The 13540-nt window shown below is 29.8% G+C and overlaps 2 protein-coding genes across 2 annotated transcripts; both read left to right on the forward strand.

The window, feature by feature from the left end:
• Window positions 1–225: 225 nt before the first annotated feature.
• LOC113851976 lies at window positions 226–2383 on the forward strand. The gene is made up of 2 exons (XM_027482242.1): window positions 226–1030; window positions 2319–2383. Exons 1-2 carry the CDS (start codon window positions 235–237, stop codon window positions 2381–2383), a joined length of 861 nt encoding a protein of 286 aa, XP_027338043.1. The 5' UTR covers window positions 226–234.
• A 394-nt stretch (window positions 2384–2777) lies between these two features.
• Window positions 2778–4458, forward strand: LOC113851978 (rust resistance kinase Lr10-like). Its single transcript, XM_027482243.1, has 2 exons — window positions 2778–2852; window positions 3230–4458. The coding sequence occupies exon 2, from the start codon at window positions 3445–3447 to the stop codon at window positions 4456–4458; it is 1014 nt and encodes a 337-aa protein (XP_027338044.1). The 5' UTR covers window positions 2778–2852; window positions 3230–3444.
• Window positions 4459–13540: the final 9082 nt, after the last annotated feature.

Below are 13540 nucleotides of genomic sequence, written 5' to 3' on the forward strand. Positions count from 1 at the left end.
TACTTTAAATATAAAAAGTATTAAACTTTAAATGACATAAAATTACGTAAAATTTAAAATATATAACAATGATAGAAAATAATTCAATAATCTTATAAAAATTTAATAATCAGTGTATTCAAGTTTAATAAGAGAATGGATCGTAACCCATTTATACCGTTATACGCATATTTCCTCAGTATCGAACCTTAATATAAACTCAAGTGAAGAGAGCGGAGGAAAGAGACAACCACCATGAAAAGGATAGCCATAGCTACCATTCTCATTTTTCTAGAAACTTGCTATGCTTTGCCTATCCACCATTGTCATGTTTCCTCTTGCGGCAACATTGCCAACATAAGTTACCCCTTTCGACTCAAAAGTGATCCACTTGGCTGCGGCGACAAGAGATACGAATTGGATTGTGAGAACAACGCCACAGTTCTGACTCTATTTTCCGGAAAATACAATGTGCAACAAATCGATTACAAAAGGTACAAAATCCGAGTGAGTGATGCGGGTGTTGTGGAGGACGCTACTTGTTCCTTCATGCCTCAATATTTCTTATATTCTGCAAATTTCACTCAATTTATCATTGGTCCGGGGCCCGATCCGCTGAAGTTGGACCAAAATCTTGTTTCAATCGCATACTTCAATTGCACGAATCGAATCACAGATGATTCTAGATATGTTGAAGTGGACACCACTGGCTGTGGCTTTGGAGGACACATGTACGCTGTGGTGAAAGATTCGTCAAATGGTTTTGGTGTGAAGGACATCAAGGTTGGGTGCGAAATGAAGGTGGCTACTCTGGCAAATTGGGGAACGATGCAACACCACAAGACCCACAGAAACGTTTCCCTTGTTGATATCCGCAATGTGCTATCTCGTGGTTTTGGGCTCTCTTGGTTAAATGTTATCTGTGAAGATCTCTGTGGTGAAGGGAAGGATTGTCGAGTTGTGAACGAGTCCACCGGTGAAGTCCAATGCGATGCCCTCCTCCAAGACTGTCGCTATTTCTACACCGCAGACCAAGTCACATACGACTGCGGTAAATTCATTTACATTTCAATGCATTTTTTTTGCTTTCTTTTTCCCTTTATCCTACGATTAAAGAGTAATTCCTTTCACGGCATTTAGTTTATAAAATTGTATTAAGAGTATTATTTTAAAATTTTAAATATTTTTATTAAAATTTATGTTAATACTAAAGTTATAAAAAATAATAAATTAGTAATGCTTTCTAACAAAAAAATTGTACACATAAACATATCTTGTACACTAGCAGCAAAAATAAGTTATCAGAGATGATCCTTTCTTTATTCGGGAAAGAGAGTAAAACACCAAGAATTTTGACTTCACGTGCCTTAGTTACAATCTTTTCTTTTTATACTTCCTGATGTTTTTTTAATCCTTGTTTATAATATTCAACTGCATGTATGACTCTAAAATTACCTACGACAAAAGCTATGAAATGTGACCATTACTAATCCATCAGTAACGGTATCATTGTTTCTGTGATTTGAGTTTACTCCAATTTTATTTAATTTAATTTGGTTTGATATTTATATATAAATTATTTCAAGCATTTTGAACCAAACCAATTCTAGACTTTTTACTAAAAACTACATTTTAAAAATTTATTTATCAAAATAAATTACCTTCTGGTATTAAAGGATTCGACAAAATTACCTAAAAATAATTTAATGTAAAAAAAAATTTGTTTTAATTCGCTAAATTTCATTTCAATATTTCAGGTCGCGCAGGGTTGGACGTATTCAGCATTATATGTAAGGATTCCGTCTTTTCATTTCATTTGTTTCTTTACATTTTCGGGATGTCTTTACTTGTTTTTATGAGATAGAATAAATTAATTTAGATTATATAATCATACACTAAAAATAATTAAAACTAAAATTAAATATATTATTTCACTTAAGTTTTAATTTGATTATTTGCATATGTTGAATGTCTTAAATTTATAATTCTCATTGAGAAAGACCTAAAAATAAAAATTTGTGAAAATATAAGATACCAAAATAAATTTTTTAAAGAAACAAAAATAAAATAAAAATTATTAAAATTTGAGAACTAAAAACATATTTAAGGCTTTAAAATAATAATTATTCATACTAGATACATTTCTAATATATCTAATAAGAATTTTTTTAAAATTGTAAAAATTATAAATTAAAACTGTATAATTAGACATCAATAGTTAAGAATAAAAGTGAGTTAAATTGTCATTTGATCACGTAAAAAAGTTGTGATTTATTTTAAAATTTGACAATTTAAATAAGGTTTATAGTTTATATTGTTATTCTCATTGTCAAAATAAGGGTTATTGCTCGACATGAACACACTCACAAGGGGCATATCTAATGAGATGACTTTCTTAACATGAGAGTTCAGATGAATATGAATCTTAATTATATAGCTGTATATGGATGGTTAAGTTCAATTTCTTTTATGGTTACATTATCCGTTTAAAATGTCTATTAACTTGTATTTAAATTTATTTTATTAATGATTAGATACAATAATTAATATTTGTCTCTCTCATCCTCGAATTAAAATACTTTTCAATATTTAGTGCACATCCTATATATATAAGGAGGTAATAAGAAGGTTTTTTAATACGAGAGTTAAGAAGGATAAATTTTGACTGTACAATTTAATACATTCGCTGTGTATGAACTATGAAATGATATACCCTTTCTAATACATGGGGGAAGGAGTAGAGGTATATGGTAGGTTTTCTTTCTTTCTTTCTTTTTTTATCTCTCATTCCATTTTATTTCAAAAATCTCTTTACGATTTGTTGACTTCGATAAGTCTTCGTGCAGGTTTATTTTGCATCGGTGTTTATAAAGGTAATAGTTTACTCTATATTGATGCCACATGTTTTATTTTCTATAATGAAATTTGAACATATTATATCATTTAATCTGTTTTTTATTTAGTCAAGATTAATCTCAGTACAATCCACAAGCATATGAAAATATATATAAAAAATAAATCTGTTTCATCTAGTTTTTCTTAATCTCTTACTCTATTTTATCAAATTAAAAAGTGTACGTAATAAATTTTATTATAATTTGAAATTTAGATACTTACAACTGTTTTACAATAGTCGATTTTAATTGATATATAATTGGACTTGTAATTTTTAAGTCTTGTGGTTATAATTTGAATAAATTTAATCATCCGAATAATCATAGTCAGTTTTGGGGTGTTATATATGGCGCAGGACTTGTGAAGATTTTTGGTTTGAATAAAGCTGTGGGGTACGATGAAATTGAAGTTGAAATAGGAAAAGACACCGGAAGGTATGTCCTACCATACTTTATAGTCAGATTTTTTATTGGAGTTGTTGCTTTCATCGCACTGTTGATCTATAAATGGGCAAGGAGGCACACATCAAACTACGAAAATATTGAAGATTTTCTGCAAGGAAATGCCCTCATGCCGATTAGGTACTCTTACAAAAAAATAAAGCATATGACTAAGAGTTTCAAAGAAAAGTTGGGTCAAGGAGGATTTGGCGAGGTGTATAAAGGAAAGTTAAGGAGTGGATTATTTGTAGCGGTTAAAATGTTGAGAAAATCAAAGGCTAATGGACAAGAATTCATTAGTGAAGTTGCAACTATAGGAAGAATACACCATAACAATGTTGTGCGACTTATTGGATTTAGTGTTGAAGCATCAACCTGTGCTCTAATTTATGAGTTCATGTCTAATGGTTCTCTTGATAAATATATTTTCTCTAAGACAAATGATATCTCTTTAACTTATAAGCAAATTTATGAGATATCTTTTGGAGTAGCTCGTGGTATTGCTTATTTACATCAAGGCTGTGACAGGCAAATTTTGCATTTTGACATCAAACCACATAACATCCTTCTTGATGAGAACTTTATACCAAAAATTTCTGACTTTGGCCTTGCAAAGCTTTACCCTATAAACAAAAGCATTGTCACTTTAACTGCAGCTCGGGGAACAATTGGATACATGGCTCCTGAGTTATTCTACCACAATATTGGAGGAATATCATATAAGGCTGATGTTTATAGCTTTGGTATGCTTTTGATGGAAATGGCAAGCAAAAGAAAAAACTTGAATAAACATGCAGAAAATTCAAGTGAACTTTTCTTTCCCTTGTGGATATATGATCAACTGAATGGAGAAGTTGAGATACAAATAGAAGATATTACTAAGGAGGCAAATAACGAGGTAAAGAAGATGTTCTTAGTTGCATTATGGTGTATACAGTTAAAACCATGTGATCGTCCTTCAATGAACAAAGTAGTAGAAATGTTAGAAGGAGAACTCGAGAACATTGAAATGCCTCCAAAACCTTCTCTATATCCACATGAAATGATTCAAGAGAATCTAGGAAATAGCTCAAGCCAAACTTTATCAGATGATTCTAATGGCTCTACAAGTTATCTTGAAGAAAAAAGTATGTACTATTCATAATATATTGAAGTGTTCTATATGATAATTGTAATAATTAGTTGTAAACTCATGTAACACATCAAGCAATTCTTTTAATAACAAAACAACAAATTATCTTTTTATTTTTTAGGTAAATCATATTCACATGGTGAAAAACAAAAAGCACAGTTCATTAGTTTTAATAAATTTTTATATAGTGTATATTCTATTATTTGAAAACATTAAAATGAAAAGAATTACAACTTGTTAATTTATTGCCAAAAGCTTTGAATAATATAACTGTTGAATATGTAAATAGTCTGATTTATTAAATACATGTTTATACTAATTTTTCCTATAAAAATGAAAAATATAATAAACCAAAAAGGTATTTATTATACTAATTATAGACCTCTTTTTATTTTTTCAATAAATTTCAAGTTCTTGATTTGCTTTTACGTTCCTTGCTAGCCATTCTACATTTTCTTCTCATTCATTTTCTCTAGCTCATATAAATAACCAAAGTGTTTACCAAAATTTCATCCAATAAACCATAAGAACTATTTGTGAAAAGGATAACACAAACACAAAATAATAGAAGTTAAATTAAGTTTTTAAAGACAAATTTTTAACAAGTGTGTAATGAGAGGTTAACTTGGTAGGTTCTTAAAACACTTTTAAATGAAAATTTTGATAACAACTAAAGATTCGCAATTCAACCTTCCGTCAATTAGTAATAAAATAGTTAGGAAAGAAGGTTATGTACGTGTCATCGTTAAAATATCCTACTTTATCTCCACGATATTAAGGTTATATCTAGTCATTAATTTATAATGACATTAATTTACTCTTATTATTTCTTAATTAATTTTGTACAAGCTTTACTAACCTTAAAAAAATTTAGTATTCTTGTAACACCTTAATTTAATAACATCATATTTTTCCAAATAAATTAATTTTCACAATAAATAGAAATAATAATAATTTTATTCAAATGATTTCCAATATATAGTTTCATTAAAATATTTCAAAATGAGGGAATGTTACAAATTTGCATCAAAATAAACGCTATAGGACTAATTTAATTACATCACAATTTTTAAAACTAATTTCTTAAGTTCTATAGCAATTTCATCCCTCCCGTTCACTGAGTCTGGTACTGATCGTTTTGATCACCTGAAAAATAAATGTAAAGGTGAGTACTCTACACTATCACACACTCACAAGCATAGAAACTCACCTTTCATATTCCGCATATTTCTAACATAATTCAAATTAGGCATCAACAACATATATTCACGCTTTTCAAACATTCTAAACATTTCACACACACGTGCGCTCACTGCACGTTAGCCACGGTCACTATGATCACAGTTTCTTGATGCCCTCAACCTCAAGGACTTAATCAGTTTCACACCATAGATGGTCGCTGGTTAACCCCCGCTTCACGGATACAATGTGTGTGGTCATGGATCCTTTAACAAAGGTATTAGTCAGAGGCTGAGTCAAGAAGAAAGTATGTGGCCTGTCGTACACCCACGCTCACTGTTGGTGTCACGCTCACCCTCTTTTCCTCAAAGTATTTCTACCGCCTCCATCTTTCACAACCCTAGTTTATCGTTGTAACCATTTATAGTTTCCAACATTTCAAACACAACCACAATCACACTTAACATGACATTCACACATATTCTCACCTATTTTCTATTATTCATCATCAATCAATGGCATGTCAACACATACATTCACCCACATTTTCTATCACATCATAGTTTTCATCTTTACACATTACATGTACACACATAATCAGTCACATTACACTGAAATACACCACAATTCCATCACAATTTTATGTCAATCGAATCCATTCCATCACACACATCACCCAATAATTACTATATCATACTTCATATGAATTTCCATTAAAAACACACATTTTCCTACATTCTACCTCAATTACATTTCATTATCTAACATTATAATGAATTTCAAAATTAAAGAGATAGGGTAAAGTCTCCCTTTACTTTGAATTAAAGTTCCAACACGAAATAATGGTAGAAAACGTCTCCCACGCAGTATTTCATTCTAAACACATGAAAAACTCCATTAGAAACTGAAAAAAACAAAGAAGAGGGACGAAAAACTGAAATCCTAACTTATAAGACTTACCTCCAAGCGTCTTAAACACGATCTCAATCTTTAATCTTGCATCCAACTACTATGGAGGTAATTCAATCGGTGAAAATGGGTTGGTGGTCGAGAGAATCGAAGAAGGGATGAAGAGAAAGAGTGAGAAATGAGTTTTCCAAACTCTAAACCCCTCAAATACCCTAGAGTCGCGATATTCTCGCTATAGCGAGACAACTCTCGCTGCAGCGAGACATCTCTTGCTACAATGAGGCTCCTTTTTACTACAACAAAAATATCAGACCAAACCACTCTGGTTTCTGCATAATCTTGCTACAGTGAGATTGTACCCAGAAAATGCACCTCCTCTATTGCCTTCTCGATGCAGCGAGAACGCAATAGATGCACGCTCCTTGCTCAAGGCCTTCTTGCTACAGCGAGAATGCCCCTGCAATACACATCTAGCCTATTTCTCAATCAATCTAGCTTAACCACAAGTCAATATTCACATTTACACTTACATACTTATCCATATATATATATATATATATATATATATATATATATATTCATAAGCACATATCTACCTCACCATATAAATAAAAATGCACATTCAAATGAAATTTACAATTTATATTAATAATTATAATATTATTATAAAATTCGAGGTGTTACAATTCTTATTCAAACTTTGGCAACTTCACCTTCCAAAAATATACCAGAAGTAACATTTAATGTTACATGAAAATATGTAGGAAATGCTCCATGATAACTAACTAATGGTATGATAAAAAAGGATTTTGTTAAGATGTAAAGGTAGCCAACTGCAGTACTAAGATGAAAGAAATGAGTTGCAATCATATTAAGTGAATAGAAAAAAATTTCATATCAATTTTGAGAAGTATACAAAGCCAACAAATAGAAGGGTTTGATAACAATTATCTAACCAAGAGTTACAACTAATTAGATAGCCATTATAAACTTTTACACCTCAAAAGGTGTGTGGGTGGGTAAGGACTAGTACCATTTACCTTATTTTTGTACATGTAATGTTGAAATGTGATAGATTTATAATTCTTAATATTGTATCTTATTGCCAACAAAGTGTAAGTGTAGTTTGAAATGTTTAATCTAAGTAGAGAATATGAATTGAAGGATGAAATATTACACTAAGGTTATCATGGTAAATTGTAGGAGAATAAAGTATAAGTAAATTGATTTATGTCATCAGATCTTTTATTTAGAGTCATTTAGCAACTATTATTACTCAACTCTTTGTATTCAACTTTAATGCTACCTTGGTCATTTATTTTTTCTAAGACTAATAGACTAAATTTTTGCCAATATAGATGATGAAATCATAATTAGACTATAGTTTCATTTGAATTTAACTTTTTATAGAAGTTATTTACTCCTAAGTTTTTAGAAAAAAAATTAATTTTCAATACTTTAATTTAGATATAAACTTTGGAATTTTTAATGTAATTTACTTTAAATTACATGATAATTAAACTAATTCATTTATTTTTTATTCTTTATAAAATCATTGGAAGGGGTTAAAACTATAAAAAGTCAAGTAATATGAAGCTAAAAATACAAGCTTTTTAAAATGGGCATTGCAACACCTAGAAGATGAAAATATCTTATTGTTGCCAACTTATTGGCATCAAAATGCTAGGGTAGGTGTTTTGACGCCTATAATTCTATAGCAGCATGCATGGTTCTGCATCAAAACACCAAGGGTCAACATTTTGACGTTAAAGACTTGAAGAATTTTTCGTTCTTTGACTTTTATGCGTAAAAACATTAATAATAATATTTCAATACTGAATATGCCTCTAAAATTTATAAGTAGATGTCATGAGAGCTAATTTTAGAAAGAATTTGTATTTTGAGTTAAATATTTTTAATTATACAATTTTGCAGCTCCTTTTCTTCTATTCTCTCTCTCTTTTTCTTTTAGATTTCTTTTTCTTATGGATTGATGAATCTGATTTTGATATTGTAAATTGATTGTGGATCTGAATTTTAAAATCTTAATTGTATTGAACGTTTAATTATTTCCGTAATATAATTCTTGAATTAGCTATTCAATTGAATTGAACCTAGAGGATTTTCATCAATGAAAGTTGAATTAATTTCTCAGATCTGAATTGAATGTCAAGGTTATGGATGTCTTAAGGATAAGAATTGGTGATCTTGTGATTTCTTAATTTCTTATACTTAATGCAATGTTTGATTGATTTACACCTAAGGAATTAGGGTAGTTAATTGAATATTAGGATCATTGAGGCAAGGGATTGTCCTTTGATTAAATAAGTGAAATTGATCATCAATCAATTAAGAAACTTAGAGTTCAGATCTATTTCAATTTTGCAGTTGATAAAGAGGTGAAATCAGTCTTAACTCCATTCATACATCAATTCATTTCTAAATTCGTCACTCTATTTTGCTGTTATTTTTTAATTTCTACACTTTATTGCTTTTATTTGCAAATGCTCAAAACACTCCAAAATTCATTTAGCTCAACTAATTATTGATTTGTGAAGTGGTAATTGATAAAACTAATACCTGAGGATAATACTTGGGACTCAAATGAATTTTAAAGTTTATTACTTGCTACAACTACCTAGTACACTTGTTAGTTAGTATTCTCTCAGCTTTGTAACAGCAACACACTTTACAAAAAAATTGTGGTGTATTCTGTAAGTCTGATCAATAGGTACATAGAACATTCCACAGAAATGCATCTATTTGCTTCCAAAAGGATTCTTCACTACTTGTAAGGAACCAAAGATTTTGGATTGTTTTGTTCTACAAGAAAGCTAAAAAGTCAAATTTGTTAGGGGTTCACTGACAACAATTATGTAGGAAATCAAGATGATAAGAGAAACACTTCGGGGTGTGTTTTTACGCTTGACTCAAGTGTTGTTTCTTGATTTTCTAAAAGGCAACCAATTATTACTTTATCAATCACAGATACAGAATTTGTTGCAGCAATTGCTTGTGCCTGTCAAGCCATATGGCTAAGAAGAGTTCTTGAAGAATTAAAATTCAAGCAACTCGGGGCTACTCAATTTTTCTATGATAATAACTCAACAATCAAACTGTCAAAGAATCTAGTGCTACATGGAAGAAGCAAGCACATTGATGTGAAGTTTTACTTCTTAAGAGAAGTAAGCAATAATTAAGTAATTAATCTGATCTACTATAGGAGTGAAGATCAAGTTGCTGATATCTTCACCAATGCACTCATAAAGCACAAAAGGTCACTTGGAGGTTGCACACTGAAGTCAGTCAAGTAGGGGTGCGCATGGATTAGATTTATAAAAACCCAATCCAAGTCTATTTTAAATCCAAATTTATGAATTAGATTTTAAACCACTTTATTTTTTTTTTTAAAAGTAGTTTAAAAATAGTTTTAAAATTTGGATTTGGTTTAAAATTAGTTTTAAATCTGATTTTGGTTAAAACTGGTTTTAAATTTAGTTTTAGTTAAAACCAGTTTTATTCTTATACAATATTAACTTTTTTGGGAGAAAAAAACTTACTTTGATGATTATACATCAAATCTTCATTTACGATTACAATTAAAGGTTTTCTCAGCCGCAATGTCTCAAATATACTACTTGACCCTGCATAAAATTAAGAATATCTACTATTAGTTACATACCTCTACCCCCAATAATAACGATTACAAAAATACTGGTTACTTTAAGTTTCTTTTATTGTATGTTCTTTGTCCTTTCAAGGAGAATAGTATCTTTACAGCAAATTCATGTGTTTCATAGCAATTTATTATTTAATGCAAGATTTTATCAGTAAAATATCTGAAAAGGCATTTGAAGAATTAAATAACAATGCTTTCTTCTTGGCTAGTGTAAAGGAATAACATCCCTATGAACATCATCTCACAAAATCCATTTCAAATTTAAGTAAGTTACGACCTTGTGACCACTAAAGGAGAAAATCATAATGAATAATGTATTGGTAATTCAAAGTATTGGATAACAAGTTCAAGTTTATCTTAATATAGGCAGCCAATTGTGATGAAAGGCAATAAATGGATGCATGATTTTCAACACAAATAGGAATTAATATAGGAGACCTTGGGGCAGCACAACCAGGAATAGGAACACATCCACTGACAAAAAAAAATGCATACTTCCCTCCAGTAAACTAGTGTAGTCGGGCACAATTCTACTAATTTACACTGAACCAACCAACAGTTTTCTAAGAAAAATTTTGTACAGGCTTATAGGAAGCAATTAAGAGTAGCTAATTAGTTAGCCAGCTAGAGTAGAAGCAGAAAATACAATATTAACTTTTTTTGAAGAAAAAGGCTCTCTTTCTCGTTTGTCTTGAATAATGCAAACTAAAATTTTTCCTACCATGTAAAATAAGCAAATCATAAAAACAAACTTGCAGACAACTACTATGTAAATGACATTAAAATATAAATGTAGCATAAAATTTGAAGCTTGAATTCCACTATCAAACATAGATTAGAGTAGAATGCAATAATGATTAAAAAATTATAAATGTATGCATTGCTAACCATAACAGTACCTGCTTTTCATTTAACAACTGCATTATCTGGCATGGTGGTGGACACAAGCACCTCTCGATATACAAAAGCGAATGCAAGTTTTGCATTGTAAAACCAAATTATAATAATTTGGAAATAAAACAAATCCACATTGCAAAGACTTAATATGCACAAAAGACAACAAATACTCAAAAGCATAAATTCTTCAACATTACACAAAATAATTACAGTTATGGCCCCGTTTTTTAAAAAATAAACAGCATCCATAACAGAAAATATTTTATATAGGACTATAATTTTTGTTATTAATTTATTCTAACAAATAAAAGAACAAATATAGAAAAATAGTGCTCAGCCCTGAAGCACCAGTGAGTAAAAAATAAAATAAAAAATTCACAAGTACTACAACAATTATAAGAAAAGGTGGAATACGAATTAGAGAAGAATAATGCGAAACACACCAATGGAGGAATGCAAAACACACCAACTCAGAAAACATGTGCAAGCACATAGCACAAACACATTGAAAGATGAGTTATATATATCAAGTGCAACCAATAATATACCATAGTTACTCTTTGTACTCTTTTTAGTCCATTTAAGAACCATATTTGATCCTAATCTTTCTCCAATCCATAAAGGCATTCTTATTGATAAAGAAATTCGTATAAAGAACATTGATAAAAGAATCTAATACTGTGGAAAACTCATTGAAGAGGAGGGTACTTACCTGCGATGTTGCGATGCTGAACCGGTATTACTAGCCAATGTTGATAGAGATCTCAAGTTTAGAAGAAAGAGAAGTAGAAATATGGTTTTCTCAAATCATATTTACTTTTGATATATCAGATATAGTTCATATTCAAAATTTTTTTTCTTATCGATTGAGTTATCTGATTTCTTAAAAAATTTGGATTTGAAAATCTAGTTGGGCTTAAGTTATGGATTGAGCCTGTATATTTGAATTTTTTGCTCACCCCTATAGTCAAGCCATTAAACTGAATTGTAGCAAATATCAGTTTAACGAAGGGTTTGTTGGTGTATTTGTTTTTTAACATGTTTTTTGGTTGTTATTTTGTTAGGTCTTAATGGTCCTTTTCCTTAGGGATATTTTTATGGTAATTAGGAGTTTTTGAATCACGGCTGTAGTGCATCCTATTTTGTTGGTATTTTTCAGTTGTGTACTTGCCTATATAAGTACTTTAGTTATTTTAAATAAATGAACCCATCTTGTATCTTTCTGGTTTACTGTTATTCTTTCAATAGGTACCAATTTGGTGTTGAACTTATGGTTGAACTTGCAATCAGTAAGAAAAAGACATATGAACTTGTTCAACCTTCTATGACAGCCGCAACTAATCCACCACCTACTTGCTAATGATTCTCACATGCTTGAAGTAAAAAATTTGGATATAATGCAATTTATTCTCATTTCAACCATCTAGAAGCAGCAAGATTAACTTGATAGTTAACATTGTCTTTTGTATGAAGTATGTAATTTGTTATTTTATAGGTAATTATGAAGGGTGTTGTAAGTAAAATACATGTTAATGAACAATGTTGTTTTAGATATAGATATGTAAAAGTTGTTATCCCTTTTGAATATTGGTATTTATAGAAATATATCTCAATTAGCACTAGCATATTGTCATTTTACAATGAATGCAAAAATTGCCTTAAAAGTCTTATACATTTAATTTCATTCATTGCTTAAAATAGGACATAAACTACCAATAGTATACTACATCATTAATACATAAACTATTACCCATGCTACAACTATAACATACATTTTACTTCAATAAGTTAACCAATCCAAATATTATTATCATAATGACCATAATACACTATACTATTACACAACATTTGAATCCCTTAACTTTATCTTCTAGACTTGTAATCTTCAAAACAACTTGTATTTTTCATTTATGTGCAACTACTGCATGTAAACTTTTGTTAGGAATATTAATATTATCTACTTCTATTACATTATCAACTCAACAAAAGTATTCACAATAACTAATAACCTAAAAAAACAAAAACAACTTTTATTATCTTGTAACTCTATTCTCAGTAAATTAACTCATTACAAGTATTAACCTCACCATGTCCTTTTCTCTGTCACTATAATTAGGGCATGCGAAGAACAATCTACTTATATTTGTACTAGTTCTTAATCTCTTCATGTAATGAACATAAAAAACTAAATGATTCTTTCACTATTGATTCTGGAGAAATGGTATGCATTTCCATCATTGGCCATGTGAAAAGAAGATGGAAATTTATAGTTTTGAAGGAAGAAAATGATGGAATTTGTTGACATAGTAAATAAGAAACAATTAGGTTTAACATTATGTTTTGAGAAAGATGAATTTATACAATAAAAAAAGTTGCAAAATAATGTCTTTTGGAGTTCACATGGATGTTTGTCACTTAATGTGATAAATT

This window comes from Abrus precatorius, unplaced genomic scaffold, assembly GCF_003935025.1.
Source record: "Abrus precatorius isolate BTA unplaced genomic scaffold, Abrus_2018 Scaffold10, whole genome shotgun sequence".
NCBI lineage: Eukaryota > Viridiplantae > Streptophyta > Magnoliopsida > Fabales > Fabaceae > Abrus > Abrus precatorius.